The sequence below is a fragment of the Thamnophis sirtalis genome, unplaced genomic scaffold (assembly GCF_051295495.1).
Source record: "Thamnophis sirtalis isolate CommonGarterSnake01/CBP01778 unplaced genomic scaffold, rThaSir2_p1.2 scaffold_7, whole genome shotgun sequence".
Classification (NCBI taxonomy): domain Eukaryota; kingdom Metazoa; phylum Chordata; class Lepidosauria; order Squamata; family Natricidae; genus Thamnophis; species Thamnophis sirtalis.
The window spans coordinates 41,970,378-41,983,348 of record NW_028261387.1 but is presented as its reverse complement, the minus strand read 5'-3'; the positions used below and the strand labels follow the sequence as shown (position 1 = coordinate 41,983,348).

Sequence of the window (12,971 nt, the reverse complement as noted above, 5' to 3'; positions counted from 1 at the left end):
TAATCATGATATTTGCTTCTCTCTCTTAACATATCTTCTTTATTTCACAAATCTTTTTCTTTTATTTCCCTGTTTTTAACTTCCCTGTTTATTATCTAACCATTGATAAAAATAAGCCCCATATCAAATAATATTCAGTTGGTTCTTTCTCCTTAATTGCAAGCGTTAATCTATTCATTTCTGCACATTCTAATATTTTCCTGATCACATTCTCATCTGTGAAAATCTCTTCACTTTTCTAATCTCAGATTCCGTAATACCAGAGTAATGGTATAGAATTGCCATCCATTAAATATTTAATGCTTTTTCATTTTGTAATATCTATGTATAGGTTTAAAAATACGGTAAAACATTTTATTTGGGAAAGTAAAAATAACAGTAAAGCCTTTATTGTCATTGTACATCATGTATATAACAAAATTGGTTAATAAAAATAAAATAAAAAGTTAATATTTAGGTAAGAATAAGTTTGTTTTTAGTGTTATTAGTTATGAATGATAAAAATGAATCAGATCCCTTTAGGTTTAGGATTCCCCAGCTGATGGGTATACTTGAAATTATGAGAAATGTAGACAGGTTTCCAAAAGTCCTGCTTGGGGTGCTTAATGTATCTAGAACATCTTCTATGGGAACAAACCCAATTATAAAAAATTGATTTAGCATACGTTACCTTATGCCACCGTCTCCTCCTGAACAATGCTGAGCATTAACAAAGCATTAACCTTTGTGCTTTTGTTCTGTTTTACAACAAATAGGTACCTTTCCAAGTAAGCAACTGGGCTTTAGCCACCATAATGTTTATTATCTTTAACAACATCTGAGGCCCATGTGTATTCAGAAATGTTCTTGGAATGAAATATGATGCTGGAGACTGACACCTTACTTTGAGCAGGCCAGGTTCTTGCTTTTTAAAAATTGCAATATTTCTTTAAAAGTCACAGGACAAAGCCTATACTATACCAAGGGAGATGTCTTTTGGCAAATACATGCCTCTGGAGCCATGTCAGAGACCCAATTCTTACCTTTCATTTCTTATTTCAGGAAAACCTAAAAAAGTATTTTAGAAGTTATTTATTTCAGGAACCTGGTCTAAGTAAGAGCACTACTTATGAAAAGTTGTAAAGAATCTCAGAAGACAGAGTGAAATACTGTCTCCGCTTTTATAGCGGAGTAGTGCTAAATTGTTTACAGTTTCAGCAAATAGAAATGCTTACATTACATCTGTGCTATTATCATAATAAGATAACTACAAAGATCATTATTATTACATTTTGATACAACAGCTGATAAGGAAGAGCTCAGTGTGATGGGTCTCACTGCATCTCTACTTTCTTACTAACATACTAATGTGAAATATTTTCATGAACAGAAATATTCTAAAATTAATCAATAAACATTTAAAAGATTTATTTTGCATTGTACTTGAATTAAATTGAATACTTTATTTGACCGAATGTGGTTAGACTGCATGAGGAATTTGTCTCCAGTATGGAAGCGCTCAGTATACATTCAAAGTCACATAATAATGATGATGATGATGATATGGTCAGAAATCGAGTAAAAAAAGTAAAGAATTGGACATCACCTGGAAATGACCAATTGCATGGTTTCTGGCTCAAATATCTGACCAGTTTACATGCAGTATTGGCCAGACAACTGAATGAAATTTTAAAAAATGGTCAAATTGATGAATGGTTGACAACTGAAAAAACATACTTGATTCAGAAAGATGCAACTAAAGGAACAACACCTGAATACTACAGACCAATTACATGCTTGCCAACAACCTTTAAATTACTCACAGGCATTATTGCAGATAACATGATGGATTATTTGGAAACAAATAACATCTTGCCAGTAGAGCAAAAAGGCAACAAAAGAAGGAGCAGGGGCACAAAAGATCAGCTCCTAATTGATAAAATGATATTAGAAAATTGTAAGAACAGAAAAATGAACTTAAATATGGTCTGGATTGATTACAAAAAGGCATTTGACTCATTGCCACATAGTTGGATCATAAAATGCTTAGAAACAACTGGCATTAGCAAAAATATTACATCCTTTACTGAAAAGGCGATGAAACAGTGGAGAACTGAGTTGGCAGTAGGGACTGAGAACTATGGAATGGTTAATATCAAGTGAGGAATTTTCCAGGGTGATTCACTTTCACCTCTTCTCTTCATCATCACGATGATCCCACTATCAGTAATCTTTTAAAAAATGAAATTAGGCTACCAAACAGCCAAAGAAACTGAAAAAAATTCTCATTTATTATATATGGATGATTTGAAACTCTATGGAAAGTCAGAAATAGAAATCCAATCACTGACAAACACAGTCCGAGTATTCAGCACCGATATTTCAATGCAGTTTTGCATGGAAAAATGTGCCACTGTATCCATAAAAAGGGGCAAAATCACTACATGTGAGGGAATTGAAATGCCCAATGGCCAACTAATTAAATGCAGCGAAAATGAAGCCTACAAATACTTAGGCATTCTGCAGTTGGATAACATCAAGCATGGAGAAGTAAAGACTATTGTCAGGGGAGAGTACACCAACAGAGTTAGGAAAATTTTGAAATCTAAATTGAATGGTGGAAATACAATCAAGGCCATAAATACCTGGGCAATACAAAGCTGGTATAGTTAACTGGACACAAGCTGATTTGGACATTCTGGACCGAAAAACCAGGAAACTAATGACAATGCACTACAGTTTACATCCACGTGGTGATACTGATAGATTATATCTGCCCCGAAAATCAGGTGGCAGAGGATTATTACAAGTGAAGCAAACAGTTGAAGAAGAAAAACATGCACTGGCTGATTATTTAAAAGAAAGTCAAGAACATCTATTAATCGAAGTAAAGAACAAAAATCTAGTGAAGGTCCAACAGACGAAACAAGAATACAGAAAAGATGCGATAAAATCAAGAAAGGAGAGTTGGCAGAACAAAGCATTGCATGGCCAATTTCTGGAAAAAATAAAAGATAAAGTGGACAGTGAACAAACTTGGTTATGGTTAACAGCAGGTACATTAAAGAAAGAAACAGAGTCACTAATCCTGGCTGCGCAAGAACAAGCTATCCGCACAAATGCCATTAAGGCCAAAATCGAAAAATCCTCTGATGATGCCAAATGCAGACTTTGCAAAGAAGCTGATGAAACTGTTGATCACATACTCAGCTGCTGTAAAAAAATCGTGCAGACTGATTACAAATTGCGGCACAATTCAGTAGCACAAATGATCCATTGGAATTTGTGCAAAAATTATAATATTAAAACAGCAACAAACTGGTGGGAACATAAGCCTGATAAAGTCATCGAAAATCAGATGGTCAAGATCTTGTGGGATTTTCGCATACAAACGGACAAAATACTGGCGCATAATACACCAGACATCACACTGGTTGAGAAAAATAAGGTTACAATCATAGACATTGCAATACCAGGTGATAGCAGGGTTGACGAGAAGGAATGTGAAAGAATCGCAAAATACCAGGACTTAAAAATCGAAATTCAACGACTATGGCACAAACCAGCAGTGGTAATTCCAGTGGTAATCAGCACACTGGGTGCTATTCCAAAAGCACTGGAATTACATTTTAAACAGTTAAAAATTGACAAAAATCACCATCAGTCAAATGCAAAAAGCCGCACTGCTTGGATCTGCACGCATATTACAAAAATACGTTACAACGTCCTAAGCCCCTGGGTGGCGCCCGACTAGTAATCAATGCCAAATCTGGTGAAACAACTGGCCGCTGTGATACAATTCTGTTGTTGCGAATAATAATAATAATAATACCAATAGAAGAGAGAAGTAAAGAAGATAATAAGGAGAAATAATACTATGGCCATACTACATGGGTAAGTACATATAGACATTAGGCAGCACTGTGAAAATTAGATGTTCAGCAGAGTGATGGCACAAGGGGAAAAACTGTCCTGTATCTAATTGTTTTGGCATATAATGCCCTACAGCACTGTACTGAGGAAAGGAGTTGAAACAGTTTATGTCTAGGATGCTCCTTCAGACCTGCGCAACATACAGATCTTCTCCTAGGCGCTGCTTGGAGTGTCTAAGCACGGGTTAACTTCAGCTTGCTGCCCAAGGAACTGAGTTTTAAAATTGATTGTAGCTCCACCTCTTGGTTGACTCAGAGGCTCAGTTTTCAAAAAAACTCAGTCGCCCTATAGGACGTTTTTTGCTGAGGCTCCAGTTCTTGGGCATCAAGCTGGACCCAGACCCTTAATTGTGATAGATTGTAGCTCCCTTTGTTTTTTATTTCTAAAATTCCTTGAGTTATTCCTTTGGTTTTGTTAGCTTTTAGACAGTGTAGGCAGCTTAGTTCCTTCCTATTACCCCCGTTTGCATTTGGGTGCTTGCAAACACCGTCTGGCACTTGAGGGGGACCTCCTGAGGCTTCCCTGTTTTTCTGACAGAGTCATCCAGACTATTCAAGTTTCTAGACGACCTTCCACTGTCAGAATTTACGAAGCGACCTGGTCAGCCTTCTCACGTTGATGCCTCAACTGTCAGATAAGTGCTTCATCCGCGACCATCCCACAAGTCCTGGATTTTCTGCAGGACGGTTTGGACAATGGCCTCACGCCCAACACTCTCCGCCGACAGGTGGCTGCCTTGGGCACCATCCTGTCCACTGATTCTCAGTTACCACTTTCTAGACACCCACAGGTTCGGGCCTTCCTGAAAGGGGCTTCCAACATCTGTCCGCTTCCCATCCATAGGTACCCCACCTGGGACTTGACTGTTGTACTGCAGGCGCTTGCCACGCCTCTTTTTGAACCATTGCGGACGGTGGGCCTATGTTACCTGACCCTAAAAACTGCCTTTCTGGTTGCCATCACCTCGGCCTGCAGGATATCGGAGTTGGCCACCTTGTCAGTTAGAGACGACCTATGCATCTTCCACTCCGATAGAGTCATCTTACGGCTGGATCCTGATTTCGTCCCAAAGATTAACACCATTTTCCACAGGGCGCAGGAGGTGATACTTCCGGACTTTTGTCAACGTCCCAGGCACCAGAGAGAGGTAACATGGCACAAGTTGGACGTTAGGCGGGCGGTGCGCATTTACATGAAGCGGACCACTCCCTTTCGTAAGTCAGAAGCGTTATTTGTATCATTCCACCCCACTTCCATGGGAAAGAAGGTCACAACCTCCACCATAGGACGCTGGCTCAGAGCAACCATCAAAATGGCTTATGATACTCAGGCCAGGCCGGTTCCCCCTCGTATTACCGCACATTCTATGAGGAGTGTGGCAACTTCGGCTGCTTGGGCTACTCAAGCACCAATTGAGGAAATTTGTCGTGCTGCTACATGGTCTGGCCCGTCTCCATTCATTCGAAACTACAAGCTTGACACGTTTGCCTCTACTGAGGCACCATTTGGGAGGAGAGTTTTGCAGAGAGTCGTGGCAACCGCCGCGGCCCCGGACAGTTCTTCTTCTTTCCTCCCGACTTTGACATAGCTTTGGCATGTCCCGTGCTTGGACACTCCAAGCAGCGCCTAGGAGAAATACCGTTGGCTTACCTGAATGGTCGTTCTCTAGGCGCTGCGGAGTGTCCAAACCCACCCTTGAGATGGGGCCGCGAGGTGTGTTTCACCTGTGTCTTGGACTTGGACTTAGACTGGTTTGAGTTATGGACTATTGGATCTTCTTCGTTTTTCGAAACTGAGCCTCTGAGGCAACCAAGAGGCGGAGCTACAATCAATTTTAAAACTCAGTTCCTTGGGCAGCAAGCTGAAGTTAACCCGTGCTTGGACACTCCGCAGCGCCTAGAGAACGACCATTCAGGTAAGCCAACGATCTTTTTGTGGAAGGCAGGTGGGTTGCAAGTGTTCTTTCTGCAGTCAAAACTATTCATTGGAGTTTGTACCTGTCCAGTTTGCTTCCTATTCCAAACCACAGAGTTATAGAAATACAAATAATAGACTCTATAATTCCTCTGTAAAAGTGTATCAACAGCTCCTACAGCAGTCTGAACTTCCTGATTTGATGCAGGAAAAAACATTTTTGTTGTGTGTTTTTAATGATAGGTCTAATGTTAAGCGTCCATTTCATGTCTTGGGAGATTATAGAACCAAAAACTTTGAAGGACGCTACTGCTGATACCGTGCTGTCAAATATACAGTAGTAAGGATAGAGTCAATCTTGAGCCAGTGAGAATCGAACTGCTTGCAGTTGGCAGCTACAATACTGCATTCTAACTAGTGCACCACCATAGCTCCAGTAGTAATGGTGCAATGTATTGAACTCCATATGAGTTTTCTCTTAGGCTGATGTTATGCTTTGCCAGATTGCTAAAACACCAATTGGTTGAATGCAGACAGCTAGAGTACTGACTGTGATACTACACCACATAGATAAAATTTGTGCTGAAAAGTGTGCAGTGGTTGACTGGCTGCCATTGAACAAGATTAAATGTTGATTTTAATGTGAAAGTCCTAAATCAGAGTTCCCCAACTTTTCCAACTTTGCAGACTGGCAGGGGGGGAGAGGGAGGGAGTGGGGATGGTTCCATGCAAGTGGCAGGCAAGTGCACCATCAGTTCCATTTACATGAGTGGCGTCTGCACAAGCATGCCACTCACACAAATGGAGCACACATGCGCTAAATTGCCTGCCACTTCCGCAGCCTAGTTCCAAAAGGCTCACAGCCCAGTAGTGGACTGTGACCCATAGAGTTGGAGACCCATGCCCTAAATAACGCAGAATGACTCCACTTATATCATCCTCCCAGGGATCTGTGATTTTCAGAAGGTATCTGCTCTGTCTTAGAGACTTCAGTTTGACAGGCACTAGCATCTGTCCTCTGGAAAGGCTTTACTTCTGTTTATTCCAGGCCCTATATTTAATTTGGCTTTTCCTACCATTAATTCCACCAGTTCATATACTGGATTGTTTTTATAATGTTTTTATTGAATTTGTAAGCTACTTTGTGGGTTTTTCACTGAGGCACAATATGCAAATATTTCAAATAAATAATTATATATAAATAATAAATACTTATATTGCTTTTTTAAAATTAACAATTGTGTAGATACATTGAGAAACATGAATTGATTGGTTCTTTGCTTAGAATATTATCTCACAAAAACTGAGAAATAATATAGAAGGTTTAGGGATTACATTTGATCACTTGGAGTGTTTGTCTTCCCTGCCTTAACCACCTACTTTATATTGCCAGTGGCAAGGTAAATCAGGCACAGTTGGCTAGTTTGAAGAGAGTTTTTGTTTGTTCCTCTTTGTGTCTTGCCTTGCAAGATAAGCTGTGTCTTGTGATACTTTTGTGTATCCCTGCTTTTGTTAAAATTTGAGGCATGTGTGTTGTGGTTAAATCAGTGCTGCTGCTGCTTCTTGTCAATGAATGCTAGCTCTGGTGTCTTTCCAGTTAAGCTGTATGTACCTTTTGTCTTTGAAAATAAAGAGAAAGCAATTTAAAGAAGAAGAAAAAACCTTTCATTTTCAGTGGTACCTTTTATACAAAGAGACTTTTTTGTTTGGTGGTAAAGAATAGATTTCTAGGGAGGGTGGAGTGGGAGATTCAAAATGTCTCAAGCTCTTACTAAATTTCAATCTCTTTTTTTTTTTTTGGTATTTTTTTTAAAACCCAAACCCCTTACCTTCTGAACACCAAAGCCAGATTGCAGCCCATTTATGTTGTTTTATGCTATACAATCTAACACTGAAATGGGAAGGCTGTGTCTGGATTTTTGATAGATGTGATGGGAAGGTATTTAGTGTTAAATTTGAATAGCTCAATTTGACACTGCAAGTTCATTTAGAGATTTATAAAATACAAGCCAGGACCAAAACTTTAATTAACTGAAAATATGAATATTATGTATATACACATTACACGTGGAAATTAGATGCAAATGAAGTATACTCAGTCAGTCTTGATCTCTGTAATGTAGAATCTTTAAATTTAGGATGCTAAGATCCTTATGGTGTTGGAACTCATAGAGAAGTAAATAATCCATCACTTTCAATTGCAGATGGTACTAGAGAAGTCAAAGTTACTTAAAAGTAGTGGCTGAGCATTTGGCATATCTGTTTGTAAGCACAATTTTTCCCTTATTCAATTAATCAATTACATAAATGAATATTTTGTAATTTTAGAAAACCTAGAAAGGAGCACTGTATTCAAAAGTTGTAATAACCCAAGGCTTTTGCCATAGAAGCAAATATTTGTCTTTATTCAAATTAGCATATCTGCTAAAGGTAAAAAGGAAAACTGTCTTATTTTGCTTAAGCATTTTCAAAGAAAGATTTTGAGGTTTTAGTGTTTTAAAAAGCCCATAAGTTCTGGCTCTTTTCCCATATATTTTGCCTGTCTTGATTGTAATTCATGGTTAGAAGAGAATAGTTTTTTTAAAAAAAATCTTGGAAGTATGAGCTGATTTTGGCAGTTGTTATCAAAAGCTGCTCTAGAGCGCTTAGGGACTTTTTCTAAGAGAATGCTCATAATACTAGCTATGTTTGTCTGTGAGAATATAATGCAGCCATTATCAACATAATTATTTCTTTCTATTCTTGATTTTTTTTAATGTTCACCAATGTGATACAAGGCAAGGAGATATATTACACATTTTCAACATATCTCAGGTGTCCTCAACTGTCAGGAAGAGTTTTTGGCAATTTCCTAGTGTGCATCCTAGAAACATAGGTTTAGAAGAGAACTAAGAGAAATCTAACTCCATGCACACTTCCGAATTCACTACACCATCCAAGAGAGATCGCTATCCAAGTTATTTTCGTTTGTTAATGCAGTATTCATTTGGCTATCCAGCCTTGCAGTTACTTTGGTTTGTTAATATTCATTTGTTCTTTGGGTTTTTAAAGAATCAAACTTTACTGGAACATAGAAGATAAATCAGAAGAATTCAGTACAAGATACTTGCTTGTTTTATCCATGCATGTTGCATAAGGATTCACCCAGAAACATGCATAGAACATTTGAATTGCTTTATTTTGTATTAACAACCAATTTACTGTTCAGAATCCAAAGTAGAAGAAATGTCTTCTGCCTATTAACCAAACATGGTTGTGTCGAAGTCTTGATTGTCCAATGCTTGGAATATGGAAACTCGCCTCCAGTTTTCCCATCGCTGACTTTTAATTGGATTTCTTTGTTTGTTTTTCTTTCAGAGAATCAACTTCCTCCTGGCTTTCCAACTATAGATATGGGCCCCCAACTCAAGGTAGTAGAGAAGGCCCGCACTGCTACAATGCTATGTGCTGCCAGCGGCAATCCTGACCCCGAAATCTCCTGGTACAAAGATTTCCTTCCGGTGGACATAGCTGCTAGCAATGGCAGAATCAAACAGCTTCGTTCAGGTAAAAAGTTTTTCCTATCCTGAAACCTCTGTTATGTTATGTCTCCCTCCGATTCCATTATTGGATTCTGCTTTCAGGAAAGAAGAACACACATTACTAGCAGCACTGTTTAAAAATTACAGGTTGGGAAAAAAAGGTTGCTCAGTTAGTCCATGGACGGAGGCAATTAAGAGCATCTAGTCAGTTTTCAAATATTTATTGTAATTTTGAAACATGTTTTGGATTCAGAGACTAAGCTTTGTCATTGAAATTTGCAGTTTTAAATTCTGAACAACTATGTCCACTGGCTATAAAATCTTATCCTCAGCACTGAAAATCTTTTTTCAGCTGAAAGACGTTATAAGATTCTGCAAAAATGAGTTGTAAATCACACAGCACCTTAAAATCATACTATGTATATTATTAATAATTTAAATATTTTAGTCTGATTGTAGTAAAAGGAATTAAACATTTCAAGGATGCTATTATCTCCTCCTAAAGCTCTGTCCACTGGTAATGAAAAGCTATATCAGTGATGCCGGGGAGACAGGGAAGCAAAGGGAAGGTTGCTGCAGCTATAAGTGGAGTTTCTGCTTCAGTCAAGAAATCATGCATACCCATAACAGTGTGATCAATACCTATATCCTAAAGTATATTGCGCAGTTACAAGTTTATATTTAGCTCCTTGCTGACAACTGTTAAGACTATGAGATCTTTTCATATAAAACAGTGAGCAATAATTATGCTGATATATTTACATTTTATGTGATTTCACAGTGACCTTTACCTTCTTCTCAAGATGTGTGTGGTGAAAGGAAATAACACCCTCATTAATTTAATTTGAAAGGTGCTACACAGGCAGCATTTGGAAAGCATGCCATTGGATACTTATTTTCCATGCTTTTAAATATATTTCTGTATCTGGAATTGCAAATGAGTAGGGCAGCACTTGAGCACATGGTAAGCTCTCAGTAACATTCATTTCACGTAATTTCATTGCTGGTAAGCAAGCTTAAGAGGAAAACCTGAGTTTAAAAGCAAAGCACGTTTAACATTGCCATCATGTCCTAAATTTGGACTGGTCTTTTTTCCTTCTATATTGCAAGCATATTTCCAGAGAATTTCATTCGGTATTCACACACTATTCTAATTTTCTCTAGTTATTTAATTTCTGAAAGAGACATTAGCATATTTAAGATCATTTATTCAACTATAAGCTCTAAATCAATATTTACATATAGCCTAATAAATACTACAAAAGAGAGTTTGTGGTCATTGTTTGTAAGGACAGAGAGGAATTCAGATAAGCCCAAATAGTATATTCATAGAGACCATAAGTAGATGCTAAATGAAATTTAAGATTTTTAGATTTTTATTTTCAGACAAATGTGTGTAAAGTCCATAAAGAAGAAAAAGAGTTCTAAGTCTGAAACTTGTAACATAGGCAGCAATATTGTACCTGCTTAGCTACTGAAGACTTTGGTTTCTTCAGACACAATGGAAAAATATGTGTCTTCTGGCAAAAGTAAGCAAAGATTATACCAAGAGTGATAATCCCAAAACAACTAGAGCATCACATCAGCATTGACAAATTCACCACCAGTCAGTTGCAAAAGGCAGCTTTACACCCAACAGTTGAATTCCCATGATGATACTTCCAACACCATCAAATATAAACATCTGCCTATACCAGGTCCTTGAGATAGACCTGATAGGTGGATAAAAATGTCAAATCCAGTCGGAAATTCTGGCTGACTGTGCAATGAATCATATAATAATTCCAATCAATGCTGCTGTACAGTTCTCTTAATAATAATTTTCTTACCATTAAATGAATGGTTAAATGACTCATCTACGGGGTAAAGTGGGCACAACTCTCTGGGATTCTGCATTTTATAGACCCAGGATGGCGAACCTACAGTACGTGTGCCACAGGAGACATGAGGAGCCATTTGTCAGGGCACGCATGCATGCGCTGGCCAGTTGAGTTCAACCTTTTTAAGCCATTTTTTGCCCTTCCCAGGCTCCAGAGGCTTTATAGCCTCCCCCGCCCCAGAGGCCCTCTTGTTGTGCAAGAAAAACCAGCCCTATGGGCAAACTGGACATTCAGGAAAGGACTTCTGTTTTGCTTGCAGTTTTTTGCACTCCAGAGGCTTCAGGGAAGCTCCTGAAGCTTCTGGAGGGCCTCCGGGGTGGCCTCCAGGGTGGGGTGGGAAGTGCCTGTCATGCATGCATATGCGCTGGGGGCGCGCACATTGCATTATGGGTGCAGCACGCCCACACACGCCCCCCCTGCGCTCCCCACACTTATGGCAAATGAGCCAGAAAAGGTTCGCCATCGCTGTTATAGAACTATCATTCTGCTGTCCATTGAATTATTTAGTCTAAAATGAGGTAATAAATACAATTTTAGTTAATAGCAATAATGTTCCACTTTAACAGAACTGTTCGGCTTCCCATAATCATATACAAAGATAACATACAGGTAGTTCTCAACTTACATACATAATTGAGCCTAGAATTACAGTTGTAAGTCATTGCTATTGTAAGTTGAGGCATCACATGATCATATCTGAGTTTTTGACTTTTTTGTGTCATTCACATTAAGTAAATGTGGTAATTGTTTAACAAACACCATGTGCGCTAAACCAATTTTCCCCTGATGGCTGTTTTTTGCCAGAAAGAGAAGTAAATGCCAGAAACCAGCAAAAAAAGTCACAATATGGTCATGTGACCACAGGATGCTGCAAACAGCCATAAATGTGAAAGAATTGCAAGCATCAAAAATGTGGCTACATAACCAGGAGAGGATGCAGCTGTTCTAACTTTAAGAATAGGTAATAAATAGCCTTAGGAGATTAATTGTAACTTCGAATGTTTGCTAAATGACTGGTCGTAAATCAAGGGCTATCGATATTTCACAAATGTGATTTAAGTGGGAGCATGGTATCACAGTACTTAAAAGTATGTTTATATTTTAAATATCATATCAATAAGCTTTTCGTTTTCTTTCATGCATTTACTGCATTTATTCAAACTACTACTGGTTTGGACGAAAACTCACCTGCAGTTTTGTATGGATTACAGAGATTCAAACAGGACAATACTTAAAAACAATGCTACTTTCCAAAATACAATAACTATATATTTTCAGAAATGGTAGGAATGGCAGATTGCTATAACTTGGACATTCAGTTTACATTTGATTATAGATATGTGATTAAATAGCTATTTGGGATGTTGGTTTCAAAACGTAGGCCAATTGTGGAAGAATTGCTGTATATGCATAGTTTCCCATTTTATTTCTTGATCTGCAAGGAAAGGAAAATAAAATAGGAAGAGGGATTTTAAAAGACTAGCAATAGTATCCCTCTGCTCCAAATTGATTGGTGGTATAAAGTATAGTACAGCCTTTATTGTCATTGTACATCATGTATACAATGAAATTGGTTAACAAATTGGTTATAAAACTTCAATGATTATAGTTGTATTTTTATCACACGTTTCTATCATTTAGTGTTGACACTATTGTTCGTAATATAATGTTTTGAAGCACCATAAAATCATATTAAACATTTTAATACCAAAGAGAAAATTATGGCAATAACCATATCACAGTA

The 12,971-nt window shown here is 38.0% G+C and overlaps 1 protein-coding gene across 9 annotated transcripts in view; it reads left to right on the top strand.

Annotated features, from left to right (window-relative positions):
• Window positions 1-12,971, top strand: part of PTPRF (protein tyrosine phosphatase receptor type F) — a 624,376-nt gene that overhangs the window by 482,009 nt on the left and 129,396 nt on the right. For all 9 annotated transcript variants that reach the window (XM_087719818.1, XM_087719825.1, XM_087719822.1 and 6 more), the window contains exon 6: window positions 9,184-9,372. In XM_087719818.1, coding sequence (XP_087575944.1) covers window positions 9,184-9,372 — 189 coding nt within the window. The remainder of the gene's footprint in view (window positions 1-9,183; window positions 9,373-12,971) is intronic.